The 24,763-nt window shown below is 50.8% G+C and overlaps 2 protein-coding genes across 3 annotated transcripts in view; both read left to right on the plus strand.

Moving 5' to 3' along the window:
* Nucleotides 1-4,994: 4,994 nt before the first annotated feature.
* On the plus strand, nucleotides 4,995-11,515 carry ERAL1 (Era like 12S mitochondrial rRNA chaperone 1). Its single transcript, XM_054847877.1, has 11 exons — nucleotides 4,995-5,189; nucleotides 5,436-5,588; nucleotides 5,691-5,818; nucleotides 5,904-5,981; nucleotides 6,149-6,195; nucleotides 6,560-6,621; nucleotides 7,078-7,190; nucleotides 7,676-8,065; nucleotides 8,589-8,738; nucleotides 9,017-9,097; nucleotides 9,436-11,515. The coding sequence occupies exons 1-11, from the start codon at nucleotides 5,102-5,104 to the stop codon at nucleotides 9,556-9,558; spliced, it is 1,413 nt and encodes a 470-aa protein (XP_054703852.1). The 5' UTR covers nucleotides 4,995-5,101; the 3' UTR covers nucleotides 9,559-11,515.
* A 754-nt stretch (nucleotides 11,516-12,269) lies between these two features.
* FAM222B (family with sequence similarity 222 member B) overlaps nucleotides 12,270-24,763 on the plus strand; it is a 37,579-nt gene continuing 25,085 nt past the window's right edge. Inside the window, exon 1 of one of the 2 annotated variants that reach the window (XM_054847485.1) lies at nucleotides 12,270-12,408. The gene's annotated coding sequence lies outside the window, so the exon portion shown is untranslated. The remainder of the gene's footprint in view (nucleotides 12,409-24,763) is intronic. The other variant, XM_054847484.1, reaches the window with a different exon arrangement.

The following is a 24,763-nucleotide window of genomic DNA, read 5'->3' on the forward strand; positions in this document are numbered from 1 at the left end:
TTGTCCCAGCCCCAGGACAGTTTCCGGCCAGCCCTCGCCAGGGTAAAGCCCCGTCCCGCTCCCACCCACGTATGGAGCGAGGAGCTGCTGAGGGTGGCTGGTGAGCTCCAGCTGCATCACCCTTGTTAACCCAGGAGCTGATCGCTGCGGGGGCACCCCAATCAGTGGCACCCCAGGGTTTGGAGCAGAGCTGATGTGGGCTGAAGGCTTTATCTGTCCCAGCAGCTCGTGGTACCGCCATGTCACCGTGTCCCCCTGCTCTGCTGCCGGCCCTGAGCAGCCCTCTGCCCTTGCCCTGCTGCCAGAGCCCCCCGCACCCCGGGGGGGCCAGGCAGCTCCCATGGCACCCCGTGGGCCTGGAATCCCCGTCCCAGCCCCGCACACCCTTCCCCGCACTGGGGGACAGCAGGGCGGCTCTGGGGGTACCTGTCCTCGGGGTCAGCCTGCGAGCGGGGGCAGCGACAGCCAACAACGGGGTTCACATGGGGGGCTTTGCTGCGCTGCCCTCCCCAGGGCAAAGGCGGTTCCCTCATGCCCTCGGGCCCCTCCATGTCGTCCCCCCCCCGGGCTGGGCAGGACAAAGAGCCCCGTCCCACACGCCCTGCAGCAGGGTGGCCCTGCAGATAGGCCGGGTGGGGACAGCATGGCAGCCCCCAGCGGCTCCTTATCTGCAGCCAGACATGCTGCCCTGCAGCAGCACAGCTGGCGGGAGGGATGCGGCACCCAGGGGTCCCTGCACCCGCTCCATGGTGCTGGTCTGGGGGCTGCTCAGGCCCCCTCGGCCCCATGGGTGCAGCAGGGTGCCCCTCGCGCTGTGGGTGCTGAGCAGGCACAGGGGCTGACCCGGGTGGGGACAGTCCCGTGGGGCTCACCTGGGGCTGGCGAGGGGACGCTTTGCCTGTGTCCCTGCTCTAGGTGCTGGGGTTCCTGTGCCACAGTTTGGGGAGCGCTACAGACCCCCCAGGACACCTCTGGGTCACAGCGGGGGCCAAAGACAGGAGGGGACGGTCCCTTGCAGCCCCCGAGTCCTGACATCCCCTCGCCCCAGGGACAGGCTGGTGCTCGGGCCTGACCCTGTGCCATCTCCTGCCAGGGTCTGGCCAGGCTGGGGGGCCCGTGGGTGATGCTGCCCCTGTTCCCATCACCCAGAGGTGACAGCGGGTGTGGGGACACCTCGCGTGCCGGGGCAGGGTCCCCGATAGTCGAGCACTGCTGCTTATCGGGGCCCCCACACAGCCCGTCCCGGCAGGGATTATCACTTCTCTGCAGGCGGCTTCCAGGAACGCCGGCGTGTCGCAGCGCAAACAACCAGGCGCGATGGCACGGCTCGCCGCAGGATGTGGCCCTGTGGGGACAGACAGGGCTGGGGACGCATGCGGCAGGGGGACACGTATGACCAGGGTGATGCACACGCAGGTGACACACATGGCCAGGGGCTGCGGCCATGTGGGGACGCACATGGCCAGGGGACGTGTATGAGCAGGGTCATGTGCAATGAGGTGACACAGCCCTCTTGGGGACACACATGGCTGGGGGGGGGCATGTCCTTTGGGGACACACAGCTGGGAGATACAGCCCTCCAGGGGACACACGCCCCTAGAGGGGCACACACAGGCAGGGGACATGTGGTCCCAGGGGACAAGTCCTTGCAGGCTGGGGGACACATGTTTTTTTGGGGGGTGCCACACTGCTGGGGGACATGTCCCTTGGGGGAGCATATATGGCCAGGGGACACAGTGCTTTGGAGACCACCCACCCCAGGGGGACACAGGCTCCCTACACCCACACATACGTGCCTCATCTGGGACCCCTGCATCCACACGTGTGTCCCCCCCCGCCCTGGGCCCTGTCCCCGTGGGGCTGCCACCCTGACACATCCAAAGCCCCTGTCCAGTGACCACAGGGGCCAGAGCAAGAGGATGGGGGGCTCGCGGGGAGCCACCCCCCGTAACCTCCCCATCCCCAAGCCCCCCATGGGCTACGCCAGGCTGGGGGGAGGTGCCTGGGGCTGTGTACCCCCCCCCAGGCATGAAGGGGTTAAGGGGCCCTGTCCAGCTGTGCAGTGCAGATGTGAGATATGCAGATGAGGCAGAGCAGGTTTTATAAGGCGGGTGCAGACCCAGCACCCCACAAAATCCTAGTGCCACCCCCATCGGTAGGTGCCACCTCTCAGGGAGCTGCTGTCCTGCTCTGGGGTGGTGGGACTGGGGGGGACAAGGAGAGGGTAGGGGGGATGTCGGGGCCAGGGGGAGCTATGGGGACCCTCTGTCCTGTTCTGGGGTGGTGGGATTGGGGGGATTAGAGGGGTGCTGGGGTGGGGAGGCTGTTAGGAGCCCTCATCCTGCTCTGGGGCAGCAGAACTGGGGGGACAGGGATGGGGTAGGGAGGATGCTGGTGTCGGGGGGCTATTGGGAGCCTCTGTCCTCCTTCGGGGTACTGGGACTGGGGGAAATAAAGAGGGGGTAGGGGGGACACCGGGGTGGGGGGGGCACTGGAAGCCTCCATCCTGCTCTGAGGCAGCAGGATCGGGGGGACAGGGATGGGGTGGGGTGGATGCCGGGGCGGGGAGGCGGTGGCCCCGGTGCCGTGCTAACTAACGGTGCTCCCCTCCCGTGCAGGCGCTGCTCTCCGGCCGCCCCGGGGCAGGATATCATCGTATACTGTAAGTTCGCTATCAGACACTACAGTATAGATGATGTACTCCCCCGGGCTGCACCCACCGACGGGCCCAGAGCCGGGCTGCGACGTGGGACCGCGACAACGTGGGGCACGGAGGGATGGGGCCCGCGGGGCTGGGACGTGGGACGTGGGACCGGGGGGACAGGCTTGGGAGACGTACGGGGTGGGGGGACGGGGGCACCCCGAGGTGCGGGCAGCTCCGGGTGCAGCCAGGGACCCGCGGCCGGCGGGGAAACCGTTACCATTACTGAGTTTAGTAATGGTAATGGTTCTGCTGACGGTCGGGCACACGGCACAGCACGGCACGGCTCGGCACGGCACGGCTCGGCACGGCACAGCACGGAACAGACGTGGAGCGATGGAGCCCGGGAGCCCGGGCACGGGGCAATACAGGGGGTTGTGGCACCACGGCTCCGGCTCTCCTTGTCCATCGTGTCCAGGCCCAGCGGCGGGGCTGGCTCACTGGGTGTACTGGGGTGCTGGGGGGGCTCAGGGGGTGCACTGGGATGCAGGGCAGGACAGGGAACCTTGGGGTGCATTTGTGCACAGGGGGGGCGCAGGGGTGCCGTGCAGGGGGGCACAGGGGTGTGGACGGCGCATGGGGTGCTGGGGGAGCGCTGGAGTGCATTGGGGTGTACTGCGGGGGGCACTGGGGAAAACTGGGAGGCACTGCGGTGTGTTGTGGGGGGGACTGGGGAGACTTGGGGACCGTTGGGGTGTATTGCAGGGGGTGCACTGGGATGCACTGGTGTGCAGGGGGAGCACTGGGATGCACAGGGTTGCAATGAAGAGGGGAACTGGGAGCACTGGGGCTCACTGGGGAACACAGAGGAGTACTCGAATGCATGGGGTGTGTGGTGGGGGCCACTGGGCAGCCTGGGGTGCACTGGGATGGGTGGGGACTGTTCTAGGGGGCACTGGGAGCACTGGGCTGCATGGTGGGGGCACTACGGGCACTGTGGGCACAGGGAGCACTGGGCTGTGTGGTGGGGGCACTGGGGGCACTGGGAGCACTGGGGCCACTGGGAACACTGAGGGCACTGGGAGCACTGGGCTGTGTGGTGGGAGCAGTGGGGGCACTGGAGGCACTGGGAGCACTGGGAGCACTGGGGGCACTGGGCTGTGTGGTGGGGGCACTGGGGGCACTGGGAGCACTGGGGGCACTGGGAGCACTGGGGGCACTGGGAGCACTGGGCTGTGTGGTGGGGGCACTGGGAGCACTGGGAGCACTAGGAGCACTGGGAGCACTGGGCTGTACTGGTGGCACTGGGTGCACTGGGAGCACTGCGGGCACTGGGAACAGTGGGGGCACTGGGAGCACTGGGGGCACTGGGAACACTGGGAGCACTGGGGGCACTGGGAGCACTGGGCTGTGTGGTGGGGGCACTGGAGGCACTGGGAGCACTAGGAGCACTGGGAGCACTGGGCTGTACTGGTGGCACTGGGTGCACTGGGAGCACTGCGGGCACTGGGAACAGTGGGGGCACTGGGAGCACTGGGGGCACTGGGAACACTGGGAGCACTGGGGGCACTGGGGGCACTGGGAGCACTGGGAGCACTGGGGGCACTGGGAGCACTGGGCTGTGTGGTGGGGGCACTGGAGGCACTGGGAGCACTAGGAGCACTGGGAGCACTGGGCTGTACTGGTGGCACTGGGTGCACTGGGAGCACTGCGGGCACTGGGAACAGTGGGGGCACTGGGAGCACTGGGGGCACTGGGAACACTGGGAGCACTGGGGGCACTGGGGGCACTGGGAGCACTGGGAGCACTGGGGGCACTGGGAGCACTGGGCTGTGTGGTGGGGGCACTGGAGGCACTGGGAGCACTAGGAGCACTGGGAGCACTGGGCTGTACTGGTGGCACTGGGTGCACTGGGAGCACTGCGGGCACTGGGAACAGTGGGGGCACTGGGAGCACTGGGGGCACTGGGAACACTGGGAGCACTGGGGGCACTGGGGGCACTGGGAGCACTGGGAGCACTGGGGGCACTGGGAGCACTTGGCTGTGTGGTGGGGGCACTGGGATACTGGGGCCACTGGGAGCACTGAGGGCACTGGGAGAACTAGGGGCACTGGGAACTCTGTGGGCACTGGGTGCACTGGTGGCACCGGGGGCACTGGGAGCACTGGGGGCACTGGGAGCACTGGGAGCACTGGGGGCACTGGTGGCACCGGGCTACGCGTGTGTCAGGCTCTGTGCCGCGCGGCCGGCAGGGGGCGCTCTCGCGCCCCGCCTATCGCCCCGCCCACTCCCCGCCCCTGCACCGCCCACTCCCGCCCGCACCGCCCGCTTCCTCCCCACAGCCCCTTGCGGCGGGGAACGGCGCGCTGGTCTCGCCCGCCCCCTCTCTGTGCTCCCCCGCTTAGAGCCAATGAGGGCGGGCGCCGCTCTCGCTCCCAGCGTGCCCCGCGCCGTGCCAACATGGCGGCGCCCGTCGCTGTGGCGGCGGCTCGGGCCGTGAGCCGGGTCGCGAGGGTCGCCGCGGCGGGACCGCTCCTGCTGGGCCCAGGTGGGGCGGCTGGGGCCGAGGCCTTGCTCCGGGGGCGGTCGGGGCCGTGAGGCGGCGGGGCGGCAGGCGTGAGGCCGGGGCGGGCCGAGCCGAGCCGAGCGGGGCCGGCCCGGAGCCTGTGGGTGAGGGGGGGAGCGGTGCCCGGGCGCTGCAGGGTGGGGAGGAAGGGGACAGCGCGATTTTGGGGTGTTTTCGGTACATGCCGATTTTCGGTATGCGCAGCGTTTGCTTCTGCTGTCCTTCCAGCCCGTCTCCTGGAGAGCTGCGCCCCGCGGGCCGTTCCGCTCCCCGCCCGCTGCAGCGGGAGCAGCTCCGCGCTGGGCAGCATCCTGGGCATCCCCGCCGAGAAGCCGGCCGGCGCCCTGGGCCAGCACCCGCCCCCCGTTGCCACCAGCAAAGGTGAATGGTAGCGGCTGCCATCCCGGTCCCAGCGCTGGGACGGCCGGTCCTGACCCGCTGTGGGGGTTTAGCAACGTTCCAGCTCCTTCTTTCCCCTGGCAGAGGAGCAAGACCGTCTGTTATGCGATCAGCCTGACCAACCCCAGAACCCCAAAGTTTTAAGAATTGCCATCATTGGAGCACCGAATGCTGGAAAGTCTACGCTGTCGAATCAGCTTTTGGGCAGAAAGGTAAAGCTGGCGTGGAGCAACAAGTTCAGGCTGCTAAGTTGCTTTTTTGATGTGTTCTGACTGTAACGTGTTTCATTTCTTACAGGTTTTCCCCGTCTCTAAGAAAGTGCACACAACCCGATGCAAAGCCCAGGGTGTCGTCACATGTGAGGACACGCAACTGGTAAGCTTCCAGACCCACTGCTGCCCGGGCAGCAGGGAGCGTTAGCCAGAAAGTGTGGGATTTTCTCACTTGTATCCCATGGGGTCACTTCTGATTGCACAAATACATGTTTTAGCTTGGCCACTAACTGCAGGCCAACTTACAAGATCTGTCTTTCCTTTTTCCAGATCATTCTGGACACACCAGGCCTCACTAGTCCGTTTAAAGCCAAAAGGTATCACCGCTGTTGTGGAGAGAGTGGGGGGGTCCTATCCATCGAGGTTTGATAAAACCAGAGAGTGATTTCCACTGTGCAAAGGTTGTAAATTAGGAGTGACAGGAATGTATATTTTTAGCCTTATTTTAGTCTCTGAGGTTTTTTTATTGTTGCAGTTTCAGTAGCACACAGAGCCTGTGGCATCCCTTGAGCCCTGTTGTGATGATTCTGCATATGTGCATGTAAAAAGGGGTGTCACAGCCCGTAAGGCAGCTTTGTGTCAGCTGGGATGATGAAAACGCTGGTTTTCTCCCCCTTTGAGGGGAAGGAAGACGATCGTGATCAAGTGTGCCTGGCTTACTCATTTGCCTTTGTCTTTCAGACATAAATTAGATGAAGCCATGCTGACAGACCCATGGGACAGCATGAAACGTGCGGATTTAGGTGGGTGCTCGACTCCCCTTGGATCAAGCCAAACCCTTTGTCTGCCACAGAATTTAACCCTACCTACCCTCTGGTATCTGGATGTTCACTGGGCAGCAAAGGCAGCCCTGGGAGTGTGAACTAGGAGGGAGGAGGAAAGGGCAGTGAAAAGACTTGAAATATTGAGCTGGGGAGGGGATAAGGATTGCCTGGTGCTGAGGGGAGACAGCTTGGGTTAATAATTAGGCTTGCATATTGAGTTTTAGTATGTTCGATGTCATTAGGATGACAGGTATGAACTGCATTTTATTGTTTTATCAATTAAAATGCTCCTTTTTGATTCCATCTGCGTGCTCCCCTGTAGAGGAGAGCAAAGTAGCAGGAGGGAAGCAATTCAGTCATAAGCCGTAGAGAAGCTGGAAACAAACGCTTTGGAAAATGCAGATCCATCATGTTTCCCTCCCTCTTTTCTGGCAGTTCTGGTTTTGGTGGACGTGTCGGATCACTGGACACGAAATTGTCTGAGCGAGGAGGTGTTGAAGTGTCTTTCTCAGTTCCCCCAGATCCCCAGTGTCCTGGTTCTGAACAAGGTAAATGAGGAGCTTGTTCTTTCTGCCTTCTACAGCACGTTATGCCAGTGTCTTCAGACGGTACCTGGCATCAGCAGCGATGTATTTTCAGGTCAATGAGTCTGCATGTGTTAAAAGATGCCGGTTTCCCCCTCTACTCCAGAATATTTAAGTGTATATGTATGTATACATGTTATGTGCTCACACATCCCTGAAGCTATATGCTGGGGTTTAAATCAGCCTGGGAACAAGAGCTGGCACTGCAGTGGGGTTGGCCAGGGAGAATCCTGGCAGAGCTGACAGAGACGGTGTTGCTGTCAAGTTGACAGCGTTTGGACAAACTGTGCTGGAACTGCTGACACACTCTGATTTGGCCTCTGGTCAGAAAACCATCCGGTTCTGTTGCAGAAGCCTTGTCCTGCAGCAGCTGCCTCCCCTGGGGGGTTTCTTCTGGCTCCTGCGAACCTCATTTAGGACAAATTGTTGACACCTCTCTCTCATGTTAGGTGGATCTGGTAAAGAAGAAGTTCATCCTGCTGGAACTAGTGACTGAGCTAACAGAGGGAATTGTAAACGGAAAGAAGCTGGAAGTGAAATCTGCATTTAAACATAATTCCAGTTCTTCAGCAAAGTCTCTTCAAATCATTCAGGCTTCTCCACCTGAGAGTAGGGCCCCTGAGTCTCACTGTCTGCAGGAAACAGCTCAAGCCCCAGAAGGCTCTCGCTTGGACAACAGCAGTGATACAAGGGCTTCTGAGTCCAGCCTTGTCACAGAAGCAGCACAAGGGCCAAAGCACTATGGACCCGGAGATCTAAAAAATATGAAAGGCTGGCCGTACTTCCAGGAGATCTTCATGCTGGCAGCTCTCCGTGGGGAGGAGGTGGATACGCTCAAGGTAACTGCAGGCTGAACTTCTGTTACACTTTGAGATTGGTGTGCTCTTAGACTTGTGGGACCCCGGTACTTCATATGGAGCTTCATCTCCTGTGAGGAGATAGCAGAGCTGCTGGTCTTGGCCTGGGACAGGGCGGGGGAGAAGTGTTGTTTGTCAACATGGAGTATGTCTGTACTGTACCTCCAGAGTTTTCTGCATAGAACTCTTATTTGGGGCTCTCCCAAATTATGAACAGCAGCTTGTTCATAATGATGAAGCCATCCAATCTTTAGCTATGTGGGATACTGTGGCTTTTGTACCTCATACAAATGGCTCTAAGGAAGTGTGACCCTTTGGCAGGGTTTGAATTTCAGAAGCTTCCCCTTTCTCCTTTCCCTACCAAAGATACTAAACTCCTGCCCTGATGCCTGAGTGGCAGCAGTGTCCTCATAGCGACTCACTGCAAGGTGAGCACAGGGGTTGGTGGCACCATGTGAGCGGTACGTGACAGCCGATGGGTGTGACATGTGTTTTGTGCTGACAGCGGTACCTCCTGATGCAAGCCAAGCCAGGCCCTTGGGAGTTTCACAGTGGCGTCTTGACCAGCCAGTCACCTCAAGAGATCTGTGATAATATCATCAGGGAGAAGATATTGGAGTACCTGCCACTGGAAGTACCCTATGGTGTGATTCAGGTGGGAAGCATGCGCAGACAGACTTGCCTTCGAGCTATTTTATTGGAAATACCGGACTACGTGATGAGAATCCCTTTGTTTGAATTTGAAACCCCTTATGGGCCCTGTGGGGTGGCTTAGAATTTGCACGTGGGGTGTTGTGAGACCCTTTGTGTGTTTGAAGGGGGGCCACCCTTGTACGCTCATGTCCAGGAGCTGAGCTGGCGTCTCTGAGGGAGTGGCGGTTGCGGTTCCTGAGGCGCTTTGCAGAATTGCTGAGCGTGCGTTTGCTGTTGCAGGTGACGGAGATGTGGGAGGAAGGACCGAGCGGGGAGCTCCTCATCGTGCAGAACCTCTTGGTCCCAAGGAAGTCTCATATGGTGAGTGACAGAAGAGAGATGGGGAGCATGAAAGGAGGTTCCCTGGGTCCGGTGCATGTGCATCCTTGCTGCGATCCCGTCTCCCTTGGCTGTGGGATCTCTGTTGGGAAGAGCCAGGTGCCCAGCGCCGTCTCAGGCTGTTCAGTAACACCTTACACCTTTCCAAGGATGTCCAAGGTTTGATCTTGGGATTTCTCTACCTGCTATATCCCCTCTAATTGCTTCTGTTGCACTGTTCAGTGCTTCTGGCTGCACTGTTCTTTTCTTGGGTGATTCCTCCCCGCAGTTAAGTGATGTAAGGGTGAGTATGATGATCTTCTCTCTGGGTTTTAATACAGATGATGTTGATTGGAAGAGGAGGTAATGTTATCAGCAGGATTGCTCAGGAGGCTGGCCAGGACCTGATGAACGCTTTCCTGTGTGAAGTCCGCTTGAAGCTCAAGGTGGAGATGAAGAGTTGAGCTCTTTGTGTATGTTTTAACAGCACTTGAGCTCTCTGGTCAGGAGGAGAAACTGGTCCTGTTTTCCCCTGCGGGTATCTTGGCACCTTTGTTCAATCCAGAAACAGAGGATGATGGAACCAATGTAGCGGGCTGAAGTAGAATATATTATTCTTTGGGGGAATGGCCCAAACTGAAATAAAATCTTCAGACTTTTTATGGCACCTTATCTCGTGGAAGATGGGGACGGACATCAGAGAACCAACTGCACATGCAGTTCTAGTCCTCCATTTACAGAGCTGTCATCCACTTCTTTTGGGCTGTGTCCCACGTCCTTGCTGTCAGGTGTTTGTGCCTGGAAGTTCAGGAGCATCTCCTGTCTTTTAGCAGACAAAGGGTGGCAGTGAAGGGCTGTCAGCACACATTTATCACCTCTTCTGAAGGCCGAATGACTCCAGCGGTGGTCATGCAGGAGGAAGAGGCTGCCCCTGCCCACACGGTGGTCTCATGTTGGCTTTGCTCTCTGTGCCGTTGAAGTTCGTAGGTGTGAGTGTGTGACTGTGTAGGAGTCTCTGTAGATCATAAAGGCCAGTGGCTTCCAAATCCTGGGTGGGAGCCCTTCCCACAGGCTTGCGTGCACCATCTTAGCTGACTGTCAGCTGCTGCTTTCAGTTTGACCTCTTCTGTTTGGTAGTTTGTACAAATGCTTGTTCCTTCTCTTTCCCCTGTCATCCTTTCCTCCAACTTCCTAAGCAGTTCACTGCTCCTGGTGTGTGGTACTCGTTCCGGAGGGATGGGTCTGGTCACAGACTCTTCTAAGAGTGTATTCCTGGAGAAGCGAGAAACGGAACCGTGATCCGTTGTCGGTGTGTGTATGAGCTGCTTCCCAGACTGCCGGTGAGAGGAGCAGGGAGGTCAGGGAACAGCTCGCTGGGTTTGCAAGCGTTTGCTGGAGCCTGTTAATGAGAAAGGGAAACGGAGCAGGGAATAGGCATCTTCCTGCCTCCTATACATCTTGTTTCTGGTGCCCTGTGGGGTCCTGTCTGTCCACCCCTCTGGGTGTTTGGCTAATGAGTGAACGAATGTTGAGTGGTTTGGTCTGAAGATGCCACTAACAGCATCTCACGGATGCTTACTTCTTTGGAATGGCTTGTTTGTCATGCAAAACCAGAGTGGACTCCCTTTCTTAGGAATTTGAATAGTTAATTGCATCAAAGTTACTTCAAAGTCATTACTCTTTACACCAGGGTTGCAGATACAAATAGAGAGGCTGTCGCAGCTAAAGAAATGCCCAACGTGGGAACAGCAGCAGGTTCTGCAGCTCAGGTTTAGTGGGGTGTCGGGGATGGAGAGCAACTGGCACAGGTCGGGGTGCAAGCAAGGCTTGGAGGCTGGAGGAGCAAGGCCGTGCCAGGGCTGGGGCACCGCGTGCCCTGGGCATGGAGTGCGGTGGATGCTGGCACCACGTGTGCGTGCCCGGGCCCCTGCCCTCCCTGCCGGTCCTGGTGTTTGGGCACTTGAGTTTTTTGTCTCTGTACATCACTGTGCTCAGGTGTTTAGAGCACTGGGTAGGTTCCTGCCAGAAATCCAGGTAAATCCCCGTGGGCTGTTATAAATTAACATCTCTGAGCGAGGCGGCCGCGGGCTGCTGCCCCGGCAGTTGAATGAGATCTGGTAAGGTCTGCTGGGGACTCTGTGCCTGCCTGGAACCCAAACTTGTGGAGCAAATCCTCTGTCCACCCTCCCTCTCCGGTGCAACATCAAGGAGATGTTTTACCAGCACTGGCAAAAGCCTGCGTCTGAGCTGCCAAAGGGTTCTACCATCAGGAACGTGAGATTGTCTGGAAGCCGGGTTAAGAGCCGCTGGAGAGGTACGCGCTGGCCTGCCTTGTCTGCCCCGAGCAGGGCACGCTGCAGTCCCTCAAATGCTTCTATCTGACTTTTTGTATTTTCCTTGCAATAAAACGAGGTCCCAGCAGAAGCGATTGTTCTCATCTCCTTTCTTCCTCCCCATCGGCCAGACCTTGCAGCCGCCGCCACCCTCCATCCGTTTTATTCCGACTAAAACCAGGACGCTTTCATGTCTTTCCTCCTTTCTTCCCAGCCAAGCTTAGATCCCGTTTCCCGAGCTGTGGCTTCTGAAGGTTACACCTTGCGGGGAAAAGAGCTGGGTAAGCGTGCTCAGAGGGGTTGAGGTGTTCCTGTTGGACGGGGGTGCAAGGGGGAGACCATTCCCTTCCTGCACACGGAGGTCCGGGTCGTACTCTGCCCCTGCGGAGGCTCGTCCCAGGCAGGAGGAGGGATGGAGCTAAGTGTCCAGAGCCATGGCCAGTCCTGGGAGCGATGGAAATGCTCCAGGTGTGGGAAGGGGTGAAGTCTCTCGACTTCCTGACCTGCAGCTCTTTAATGAGGTTTGATAATTAGGTTAATTAGCCCCAGGCAAGCCAATCGCATCGGTGGGAAACTGCCGCTTTCCTGCTGTGGGGAGGTGTTTTAAGTGACGTCAGGAAGGCGGGGGGGTGGTCATCGAGGCCTCCTTGGTCCAGGCATCAGGGGACCCCCCGGTTCCCCCGCGGGGCCGTGGCCGAGCCCCCCCCCCCCGGTCCCGGTGCTCGGCGCTGTACGTGTTACCAGGCGCCGCCAGGGGGCGGCGTGGCGCGGCGCTGCCCGCCCCTCCCCCTTCCCTCAGGAGCCATCCGCGCATGCGCGGGGGCGGGGCGGTGGGGCCGTTGGCGGGCAGCGCGCGTGCGCGGGAGCGGCTGGCGCAGCCACCACGGCGAGAGCGGGCGGCGGCAGCGGCGGCGGCGAGCGGCGGGGCCGGCACGGGCACAGCGGCGGCGGCGCCATGAGGCCCGGGCAGGGGCACCGAGAGTAAGTACGGGCGGGAGAGCTGAGCGGCCCGTCGCCTCACAGGGCGGCGGGACCGGCGCGGCCCACCCCCCGCCACCCAACCCCCCCGCCTCATTGTCCTTCCCGGGTGTCCCCTCCCCCCATCCTCTGAGGCGGCGTGAGGTAGCCCCGCTGTCGCGACCCCCCCCCCCTTCCCACCCCTCCGTCGCGACAGCGCTGCGGGGCCGCCTCCCGGGAGCGGCCCCGGCCCACCCGCCTCCCCGGGGACCTCCTCCCCTCAGTCCGGAGCTCCCCGGCTCGTCCTTGTGAGGAGCCGGGGGGGAGCAGGCAGCCCGCCTAGGCCCCTCTGCAACCCCGGCACCTGGAGCTCGAAATACCTTTCCCTTGGTATCAAATGCACAGCGGGAATGGCGATAATACGTCAGCCGTCGCGACAGAGAAGTACCTTCAGGAAAAAAGCGGGGATTGCGGTTGCAATGTGTGCAAATCCTTTGTGTAATTCTTTCCCCAAGAAAAGTGTATTTTTGCAAGAGGTATCGTTAATAAATTATTCGTCGTTTTTATTTCCTACCAACCATTTTTCAAGCATCTTAACGCAAGCATGAAGAAAACTGCAGAGCTTGACTTAGCTGTTTTCAGTCCACTTGTGCAAGCAAAGTACTTAAATGCTCTTGGTTACGCAGCGTATGATCTTCCCAGAGCAGCACCTGCGAGGGCATACGGACGTGTTTTATCCTCCCCTTGGTATTGCCTCTAATTGCTCGGTACAAGTTTTAGGATAAATTGCAGATTAGTTAGTTAGTTCAGTAATAATTCATTTCACTCACTTCTTATCGTAGTCCTAATTATTTCTTTTTTTTAATCACTACTGACGTCACAAGAAAACGTAAGTTTATTTGGGAAACTTCTTACAACAACACTTTTACCTTTTTATTGTGCAAACCCAGTTCTTTGTTGTCCTGGAGAGCGCATTCTCAGTAGATGAGGTTGGGTTCCCGAGTGATGTCATTTGTGCTGGAGCAACGGTGATGACTTTGTGATTGAATAAATCCTACTGGACGTGTCAGGCTTCATGATTTTGTGTGTGCGCTGTAGAAACTTCGTCTGATTCAGCAGCCGCCTGAGAAAATTCTGCGATCGGTGCTACGTAGGCAGTAAGGGAACATAGTGATGATAGGTGCTTTTTCCTTTCAGAGTGTGTATTTCTGATCAGGTCTTTTTTCACCTAAAGAAATTGAACTTGTTAGAGTCTGTTCATTTAAGTAAATACATGAAGCAGTGGGGAAAGACACTGTTGAAGCATTTTACAGGTATGAGAGGTGGAGAGAGCAGGCTCTCACAGCCAGCAGCCTGGTGTCTGAAGGATGCAGGGAGAGCACACAGGTGGATCTGGTGTCCTGGAAGGCCAGTCCAGAGGATCCAAAAACTAGGGGGGGGGGGAACCAAACAGCAACAACAGAAACTTGTGAACAGCGGTGAATTAACTGATTGGTAATTTTTAGTAGAGGAAGGTTTGGATCAAAAGCAAGTAAGCATCAGAATAAACAGGGTAAGATTTGCAATAAATACAGGATCTACAGCTTTTGAGGAAAAATGCTGTAAAAGAAAGGCTATTTACTTTTTAAATTATATTTACACTGTGCAGTAGGGTAGAATTTCTGAGGTGAAGAAATCAGAGGTTGACCCTTCTCTTGGGTAGTCTCAGGTTGAGCTGAAGCTACAAGACGGGTTGATGAATAGGCTGTAATTTACAAGCATCGCTTCAAATGTTTTCAATATTTCTCAACTATTTTAAGAAGCCATATTGAGTTCAAGCCCAACCAGCCTGATAGTCTAGAGAGAGGAAGGATGTGTAACGCTGGAACAAGAATTAAGCAAAAATAGATAAATCTGACATAATGGATGACAAGGGAAAGATGATTGCTGAAAGATGCTGGCATGCTCTCTGTTCCTTCATGCTTGGTGTATATTTTGTTGTGTTACATGGCTTTTGAAGTGTAAAGAAAGGAGGAAAAAAAGGAAAAACTCATTTTGTGCTGAGATAAAAGAGAAGGCAGGTGCTTAAATTCTGTTGAGGATCACCTTTGATACTGACATTAAATAGTGACCTTACTTTTGGTTACCCCTCTGTCATTTTGTGAATTTCTCAGTGGAATAAATAATGCACATAGCACCAAATAAATACCATTTAATAAGATGGTATTTTTGATCACCCTTTCACTTCACATTGCAAACAGATTCACACTTTTTCTGCTTGAGCACAGCCTGGGGTGCTATTTCTGTTAATAACATTAAAAAATATGTTGGAGAATGTCCACAAAGTATTGTTTTTTTTCTCCAAATGTAAAATTAAGGAACCCTTATGTTCTCTGTAACTTGGATATTTGCCTTCATTTAAGTCTTAATTTGTATTTGTTTCAAGTTGTCCTCTGATAGATAAGCTTTTATATCCACGTTTGCTTCTGGGAACTGTTACCAGATCAAGAGGCGAAGTAAGGATTTTGTCAAGGACTGAACTATCTGTATTTCCCAGAAACACAGATTGCTGTACTGCGTATGGGAGCCTTAGCTTGTATCCTCACCTGCATTTGCTGAAATGCCTGGACGTGGGATAGAAACTTTTATAGGTTTTCCTCCCCCATGCAATACTTCTCTTTTTCACCTTGGTTTGTCCACTCATCTTTATTCTTCTTCATTTTTGCCCTGACTGCCCCCACCCCGGAGCCTTCATCGCTGAAACATTCTGCATCCTATATATTGCTGGCTCACTTAGCGAGGTAATAGCAGGGGGAGTTACTGATTTATGAAGATGGGAGATGAAGTAATGTCCACTCTGTCTTTCTCTAAAGCTTGGTAACTTCTAGGATTCTGGGATTTATGGAATTACTAAATACACCACTGAGAACATAGCCACGTCCTGACTTGTGTGATTTATTTAACAGATCATCAGAACTTTTAAATAATTGCTTTAAGAACGTGTAGTTCACTGAACTACTACACTCAACAGTTGAGTAACAGGTCACTACGTCACGTTGTAAGACTGTAAGCGGGGCCTGCTGACTCCTCTAAGACTGTTCATGGGGTAAAATGCTCCTGAAGATGAGTAAAGGTTACACGGTTTTCTGCATCTGTAATGGAGTGTATCACCCCACTGCTTTCAATTTTCAACATTTTAAACGTTTTCAAACTGGGAAGTTAAGTGAATAATTTAAATTTGTAATCCTTGAGTGGTATGCCATATTCCTATTTTCTCATTGTATTTTGTGACTCGTATTAAAATCTTAACTGTAACGATCTTTGAGCAATTTTTCTTTTAATTGCAGATCGTTAGTTTGAATATGAATGCTAAAATGAGTTTGTCACAGTATTCATCTTTTTTCTTTCTAAAAAAAAACCTGCTTTCCAAATACTGATTCAGCTGCTGAGGAACAGAGCTTCTGAAAAGGCATTTTGCTGACTGGCATCCAGAAAAGTTGTTTTTAACTTTGCCCAAAGATATTTTTCCATTGGGTTGTATTCCTCAAAAGCTGACTATCCCAAATAGGCATAGCTTGGCCTCAGTCTTGCTTACACCTGGAGTTGACAGAGACTGGCATGTTCCTCAGCTGCTGCTTTCCGTGTTTTTAGTAATTTGACTTAAATGGGCACTGAAAAAACCCCATGACGACTGTGGTCCATGGCTGATCTGGCTTTATAGGCCCTATAGACCCTCCTTCCTTATTTCTGTCTGGGTGTCCCTTCATGCCTCCCCGCTCATTTTGTATTTGGTATGTCGTTGCTATAATTATTCTCCCATTGTGCTCAGGAATTAAACATAGTTTATGTATTCCCATTGCTTAACTTGTTTATACTGTGTTTGAAGATTAGTCCAAGTTTCCAGAGTTTGTGAAGAAAATGGTGATATTTGGTTATTGGAATAATTTCACAAGAACGTAGTTTGGCTCCAGTCTGGCTGTAGTACGGAATAGTGGGGGTGTATTACTTGGGCTGTTCTGGAATGAAAACTGGGAGAGATTTTTAATATAAGTTTTCAAGCCCTGTGCAGCGTTGTTGAGTCTGCTGGACGGTTGCTTGGAATGCGTGGAGTAATTGAGCTGAATGTCTGGGTTATTGATGTATTTAGAGATAACTGAACTGCTCCAGGCTTTTAAATAGATGCATTGATGGGTATACTATAGGGAAATGTGTTAGAAAACAGATTTTCTGTAATTGCAACGCATCTGACAGACCTTTAAGTAAAATTCTGTTGAATTAGTTGACGGATCCTGCCTCCAACGGGAGCGGGCTCTGTAGCATCTTTGGTGTGCAATGAGTGAGAAGGCTTTTTAGTTTCTTACGATGTCCGTAGTAATGTGATGCAGAAAAGGTGAACCATGAAAGTGAAGTTATTTTTGGTATTTAAAAAAAAAAACCCAGTCAAAAACCGATCTACCGAGTGATACGTTGCTGACGTCTGTAGTGCAGCCAACCCAATTAAGGTGCTGTATATTGTTTCCAGCAGGATTCTGATTGTTTCTAATTTGGGAGCCACGTGAGAGCAACTGGAAATAGGTGATACGACATGCTTTGCTATTTGGAGTGGATCTAGCATCCACTTGTTTTCTGTAATTTCACTTCTGCTTGGGCAATCTCCCTGCCCTGTGCTTTGCAGCTAAGGTGGTAGCCATGTGCAGCCTTCCCAGGTGACTTCTTCCTGCATGGTGGGTGTGGGATTCCTGGCAAAGAAAAAATATTTGCTGCTATAGGAAGAGCACAGGGCGGTGGAAGAGGAAAAAAAAAAAAAAAAGGTGTGTGTTTTCACTTGGTAAAATATTGCACAATTCAGTGTTCAGTGCTGTGGACTCTTTTTTTTTCCTGACCCCAGCATATCCTTTGCTGTATCCTGGTATCCCTCCTCTTGCCTTCATGTTGTTAAACTTCGAGTGTGCGTTTTAGAGGACTTGCGTATTGCAGTCCTGCCCTTTCCTGTGGCTGTTGCCTTGCCACTCATTTTGTTCCTCTCTGTAGGCAGTTTCTGCACGCAGAACACTTTGAAAAATGTCATAGGATTACTGTCTTGAGCCAATACCGTGTGTATGTATATATATATAGTTTAAATTCTGTTGGATGGAAATAGCATTATATGAGCCTTTTTTAAAAAAAAAAAAAACACCCAACACAGATGCTCCCACTCTCCAAAGTAAACTTCCTCCTCTGCTAATTTTTTTTTTTTTTAAATTTGGAATGGAAAAAGCATACATTTTTAACATCTGGAAGGGGAGCCCTTCATGCCAACTTTATTATTCTTCTATCCAGTGTTGATCTTCATTCATCCTTCTATTCTGTCACTGTTTTATTAGTTTTTGGTCCTCTAAGCTAGAGGAAAGCTGCGTGCTTTGGCTTCATCGTGGACAGGAAAAGTTAGGTATTTGCTTGCCCTTCTCTTCCAGCTCATCAGTCTGCTCTGATTCTGAGTTGTTTTATTTTTTTCTTCAGCTGCAGAAAACTCCTCAGCTTTTGCCTAGAATGGGTAATGTGTTCCTAGAGCTGGCAATTCATGCATCCTTTGACTTTAAATTGTTCACAACTATGCTGAGCGTTTGTGAATGAGCATGGAGGAAAATCAATATGTGAAAAGGCCAGAGCAGGCAAGGAAAAACAGCTCTTCCAGCCCCTTTTTCCTGGTGACACCATTGCCTGATTTTTAGTTTTCCTGTCTGTGAACTGTTCAGTGTTTAAATTTAGAAATGGCTTGTTTTGGAACAAGGCACTTTTAAGATTGTTTCCAGAAGATTTGTGTGTAATTTAATCCCATTCAGGTTTGCTGCTCTGATCTGTGTTTAGCTCATTCTCCGAGACTTCAGGTGGCTTTTTCTCCCTATACCTCTCCCAGTATTTTCTAGAAATTTGGGGAGGGGGGGGTTCCAGTCAAAACTGTAACAGCGTTTATGAAACCTTCTATACCCTTTCTATTTGCTGTTTCTATTCATTGACAAGGTGGTATTTTCAGAATTGTAATTTTGTTAAAATAGCCCAAATGTTTAAAAAATGTAATTTCAATTTCTCTGAAGGATCTCACTACTGATTATTATTCTATTTTCTATAAATAGAATGCATGTACTTTAGAAATCAGCCTGAATAATATATTTAATATTTCTGAGGTATATTCTCTCATATTTACTATTTATTTCCAACACAGCTTAGTTTAATATTTCAGGGCATCTTCTTAATTACAGATTATCAATGAGTTAAAGTTACCGATGAAGAACCAAAAAAAAGGCTTCTCCAAACGTTACAGTATGACATAACATTTCAACCACTTAAATTTAATTCAAGGCAGGAAAGAATTAAGATTTTGCATACTTCCATCTAGCGTGCATGAGGGAAATTGCATCCACGGTTAAAATCCCAGCCATTCTCCTAGCAGTTCCAGTTGGGCAAGGATCATCTCACGCGTTGGTCTTTGTTAAGCAGTTATTGCTGATAAACTGTGTAGCATCCCAGGGCTGACAGATTTTAGCTCTAAGTATTTATGTGGCAGTAGCTTTGCGATGTCCATAAAATGGCGACGCACGAAGTTTAAGAAAAATCACCTTTCACCGTGTGGCGTTCATACTCTCCTTCAGAGTGTTCTGCTCTATTTACTTGTCATTCTGTGCTAGAATTTCAGCTGCTTGATTTATGAATTATTGCTATTGAAATAAAATTAAAGTGGCTGTTCAGTTATTTAAGAGCCAATTAAATCCCATTTTATTCTGATGTAACATTTCCAATGAAAGTGCATAAAACGCAGTCTGTGGAGGAAAGTTAGATCTAAAAATGTTTAGTGTTTATTTTTTTATAATCTGTGCTTTAGATTGGCTTGACTTGCCAAATGAAATCTATTGCAATCTCACAGCAGTGAGTTCAGACATAAGAAGTTACTCTGTATAAGAAAATAAAACAGTTTTGGTGTTTTCAGTGATCCTGTATGAACCTTTAGCCACGGCTGTTGGTTGGAGAATGTCTTCAAAGAGGAGAAATGAATTTCTCTTGCAACACTTTTGGAGAATGTAATTTATTTACTAGTCTTTGGTGACTTTCAAAGCTAGAAATGAGGAGGTCTTCCGGGGCCATCCTCAAGTTGTGGGCTGTGCTGTCTTGAGGGATCAGCATTTATATCAGTTGAATTTCCAGTATCAGAATGTGCTAATTACTGCAAGGTCCTCTGCTCACGGGGGATGCTCAGGCCAAGATGCTTTGAGAAATGCTGCCCAAGAGCCCCGAGTGATTTGTGCAGGACAGAGACGGGTCATTTGTTGCATGGTGTTGGGGAGCCAAGTTCAATCGTAATGATCTGGTGGGGCATGGACATGCTGAAATGCTAATGATAGTAGAAAATACCCTTCCAAGCCTTACAGTCCTGAACTGGGTTAGCAATAAATACAGCAAGTGGAGAATGAGCAGGTACTTTTCATTACATGTGGCAATTAAAATCTATCTCTTGATTGTGGTGTTTCTTATTAGGGGAAATGACAATGCCAATCCCAGTTTTATTTTGGCAATTTAACACTGTACATTGTCTTCTGTGTGCTGGGAGGGTGCTTGCTGGCACCATTTTGATATTAAGGGTCTGGTTTGCCTTATTTTTTAATAAAAATAAATCATATTGATGCGGATGTAATTTTATTTCTAACCAGACAAGCCTGCACTAGCCAGTTCTCAGGTTTGTGGCGTCTGTCTCCAACAAGATCACAGATATGGAGAAAATGATTTATTTTAGTTTCCAACGCTTAGATAAAACTCTGGGTTTGCGCAGATGGCACTGAAAGGATAACACACAGCTCAGACAAATTTGTATAAGGCACCGTGTATTTGTACCAGAATCCAAATCTTCAGTACATCAGTAATATTGAGATTTATACTACTATCATACTAGCCTGGTTTTTTGGTTTTTTTTTTTCAGCAGATAGAATTAATTCCCACGTGTAGAGGTCAGCAGGATTGGTGTACTGTGGTCCAGCTGCGCCATGCATTTTTGGGGGGGTGCTTCCAGCTCCCCAGCCTGGTACCCCAAAGAGCTGTTGGGAATTATCTGCTTGATATTGGAGAACGTATTTTGGGGTTTTGGATGTAAAACGTTCAGAGCAGTGCAGAGCAGGAGCGTGAGGGTGCTCAGCTTTTAGGAGAGGATTGGAGATGGTACAGGTGTTTGGGGGGATACCTACTTCTCCGTCAAAGGCTTTTATAAAATGCTTTAGTAGAGCATGATAAAGAAAATTCTGATAGTTCCACTAATTCTAAATAAATGTTTACTAAACAACCTTAATGGATTTTAAATGTTTTTAGGAATAGTCATTAGTCCTTCAGTCTTGTATGGTGAAGGGAGTTTTGTCTCGATGGGGGGCTGCCATTTTAATGCTTCCTGGCAGGAGGTCTATTTTGATCATGCAAATTAGGTTGGAAAAAGTAGGCTACACCATTAAAAAGTAGGAGAGATCATGAAATTTTAAATTTTTAAGGTGCCTGTTTTTCTAATTATTAACATTTTTGTTATCATTGATAATGTACATCACTTTATTTTCCTTAATTCTCACCTCCTCATCCCATAATGCTGACAACCTCAATGCTGGTTGCTCTTGCATCCACTGCTCAAAATGGAAGCTGTAGTCCGTTGGCTGTTTTATTCCCAGCAAGGTGCTTGGAAATATTGCCACGTGATGTGTTTTGTTGTATAATTAGAAATGCAGATACAGACTTTTTTGTTGCACCGTGGTTAATTTTTTCTATTCTGTTAACATTAATAGGGACTGAAGGTTAAACTTGGCTTATGTAAACTCTAGGTATTTGCAGGATGCTCTATTGGCCAAGGGGATTAATTTTGGCAGTGAGAAAGGGGCACGCGTGCAAATGGGCGAGGATTAGAGCCAGTGCCCAGAAGACTGGATCTCAAGCAAGAAGACGCTGGGGTTTTCACCAGGATGATCTCTGGACTCCCCTTTCCCCATCAGTTTCTGGCTGGAGGGACAAGCCGCTCACCAGTGGAGTGGCACGGCACTCGTGTAGCACGAGGCCCCGCTGGGGATGTGGGGAACAGCCCCCCTGTACCCGTCCTGGCCAGGACGTGGACCCTGCTGCCACCATCCTGCAGAAACGTTGCAGCTCGTCCTTCGCATCCCGCTCCTCCGGGCAACGAGTACGTCAGCGAAGTAACTGTCTTGGTGCCTGCTGGCTCTTCATTTAATCCTATTAATTTTTAATAGAAAATTAATATTAAGCTAGCATACTTCTAACGTGACTTTGCCTCTGCACAGAAAGACACCCGATTTGTGTTTGCTTTGGAGAAAAGTGTTGGAGCCTGCAGGAGTGAGACCCTCGTGGCGGAGCTGGCAGCCGGAGCAGCGTGGGGCTTTTTGCTGGGAGACATGTCTTTGTAACTGTAGGGCTGTCACCTTCAGCAAATACAGTAGTAGTGCCCTGTTCTGCTTCAGTGATCACAAATGTTGGTTGGATTTCAAATGTATATCTCTAAAAGTAGTGCTCTGCGGCGAGGTGTTGTTTGTATGCCGTGCTGCTTGGAGAAACTGAGGGGAACTGGGGATTTCCAGCTAAATGTGTGCAACAAGTGTATTGTCTGTCGATTAGCAGAGAGCTGACCTGACCAGTGTCTAGTGCAAAATGCCAAGAGTTGAATGCCAATTTTGTGAGGACTTCAGTAAATATTAGTTTAAGTGATTTAGGGTATCTGTTGGTGAAAAAAAAGCCTATTTTTAATTGTCTTTTTCACTAGGAACTTACAAAGGAGAGTTGTGCTGGGGACGGAGAGTTTGTACCCAGCCACCCAACTATGGCTTTGCTACAGTTGATGTTCTGTAGCCTCCAAAACAGTAAACTTGAAACAGGAAGGTCTGCTTTCTGAGTTGATGGTATCTTTCTCGTTAAGATAGATTCTAGGAAAGTAAGCCGCATTCTTTAGCTCTTGCAAACCTTTTAAATTGTTTTTTCTCACAACCTTAGCCTGATCTTATCATGTAAATAATTGTTGCATCATATTTGCTTTATTCTCTCTACTGGGAAGTCAGATAATTGCTTTATACTTTTTAATGGGAAGTGTTTGGGAAGCCTCTTACCTCCGAGATGTAGATGAGCAGTGCAGTGACTATTCCATTTCTTGAAGCTTTTCTGGAGCTCGAGGAGCAGTGAGCAGGAGAAAGGAGGCATGAGTGGCTGGCACCTTCTCTTGAATGAGTAGCAGCCGCAGTTACTTGGTGTTTTAGACTCCATCATAAAAGTAAAGCTACCAGTTCTGATGTGCCTTGTATTTGGGTATATCTCATCCGGGGGAATATTCAGCCAGACTTTCCTTATGAAGTAGTATTTTAGGGTATTAATTATTCATAGTCAGTTTAATTCTTCTTTCTTGCATATTTAATTGCAATAGCATGCTGTATGACACAGTGATTTCCCAGAAGAACTGTACACCAAAGGAAAACCATTCAGGTATATAGTATTAAATACGTCCGTGCTAATCTTTGTTGTTTAATTTTGGAGCAGAATGGGATATTATCAGATGTTTCTTGCAGGGAAACAATTATGCAAAATCGTGATTTCGCTTAATCTTTTCAGCTAAATTCTTCAAGATGAAATAGCTGGTTTGATTTTCACTGATGACGTTTACATTGTCTTGCTTATTTTATGAGGAAAAAATGCTTAATGGGAGGGAGGACATGACTTTAGTTTTCTTCTCTGAAGGGGGGAACCTCTATCAAAGACTTTGGAAGTGCCAATCGATTCCTTCCAGAAGATGAAGGAAGGGAATAAGATTTTTATTGAGTTTTTTTTCAGTGATCAGAATAGCAATGCTCAATCACACAAGCATTTGGATTTTTTTTTTAATTATTTTTTAATGACTGGGATGGGCTCTTAGTGCTTGACGTGAGAAAATATTGGAGGCACAGGAACTGCAAATGCATTCACAATTTGATTTGCATTACCTTTGCTCTGGAGCTGTTTTATGCTTGTAAGGCACTTGGTGAAACTGAATTCCTCGTGTTCGGAGAGCAGGATTGTTCTCTGAGATTTACTGTAGGAGTTTAAACTTCTGAAAAATCTGTTTACAATGTGTCTGAACCGGAGAATAGAGGACACAGTAGAGACTGTTATCTGTTTACTGCTCAGATAAGGAGGTGGAATAGATTGCTGGCCTGTTTCTGAACTCTGCTTAATGAATGGTTGCTAGGCAAATTGCATCTCAATCAGCTTAATCCTCAAGATGTCATTTACAGGTCTGCTCTTTGTGAGGGCCAGAACCGTGTGCTTTCAAACTGTACAGGCCAGAAATTGCTAGCAAAGCAGCTTAGAATAGCTTGTTCAAAAATTCAGCGTACATGTGTTGCTGAGCTGCCCAATTTGAAGTGCCTGTTGTCGCAAGGCCATCATTGCATCTCCATGCGCTGGATTAGATGTTTGGTGATAGACAGGAGGCAGCAGCATCATTAGCACTGTTTCTGGATCAGCACACCGTACATCATAATGTTTTGGCACTGGATTAACGTGAAAGAAAATGTTTCTAAATGGGGACTGCACGGCTGAGGTGATGAAAGGTATTTCTGTTTTGTCTGAGTTTGCTCAGTGATGTTGGGGTGTATACGTGGGACATGATTGGCAAACAGGTGAAAATGGGAGGTGGTGTTACCTGGCACAGGGCAGGGAGCTGGGGCTGGCCTTGGTGAGAGATCTCTAATCAGGAGAGGGCATGTGCTGGTTCAGCCTGCCTCTGAAAGGGTGGACTTTCTCCCACACCATCAGGAGAGAGCCAATTAATTGCACATGCTGGGGTGTGTGTTGCCCACATACATTAGGCTCATGATTTAGTCCAAAGGAAAAAGTTTCCTAACATAGTTAAGCTTTAACAGTCTCTTTGTAAAGAAAGATAACAAGATACTTGTTTTTATTGGTACCCCATGGCAGCAATGAATCTTCTTGTAGGCAGAGCATTGTTCTTTGCATGGCTACACCTTCCTGTCTTTTGAAATATACCCTCCGTGATTGCTGTATGTCATGACACTGAACATTGTAAATGCAAACTGGAAAAGACTGGGCTTGTTGAATGCTAAAGACGTGTTAGAACTGTTTATGGTCACCGTGTGCTGATACGAAATGTCCTTCACGTGGCACAGTTATTAACAGTGCAGGTGAAAACGTACTATGTGAACTTTGCAGTGCTTGCATAGTTTGTACGTGTGCAGCTTTTGTGTTACGCAAAAATACTGTTACAATTTTAGGAAAAGATTGTATTAAAACATGGAGAGACTCTCAAAGTAAAGCCTCAGTAAAATATTCCACCTTAGTCACCAGCAAAATGATGGTGGTGCTTGCGTCTTTATGGTGTAGATGTGAAGAGGACTGTCGAGCAGAA

Source organism: Grus americana, chromosome 19 (genome assembly GCF_028858705.1).
Source record: "Grus americana isolate bGruAme1 chromosome 19, bGruAme1.mat, whole genome shotgun sequence".
Classification (NCBI taxonomy): domain Eukaryota; kingdom Metazoa; phylum Chordata; class Aves; order Gruiformes; family Gruidae; genus Grus; species Grus americana.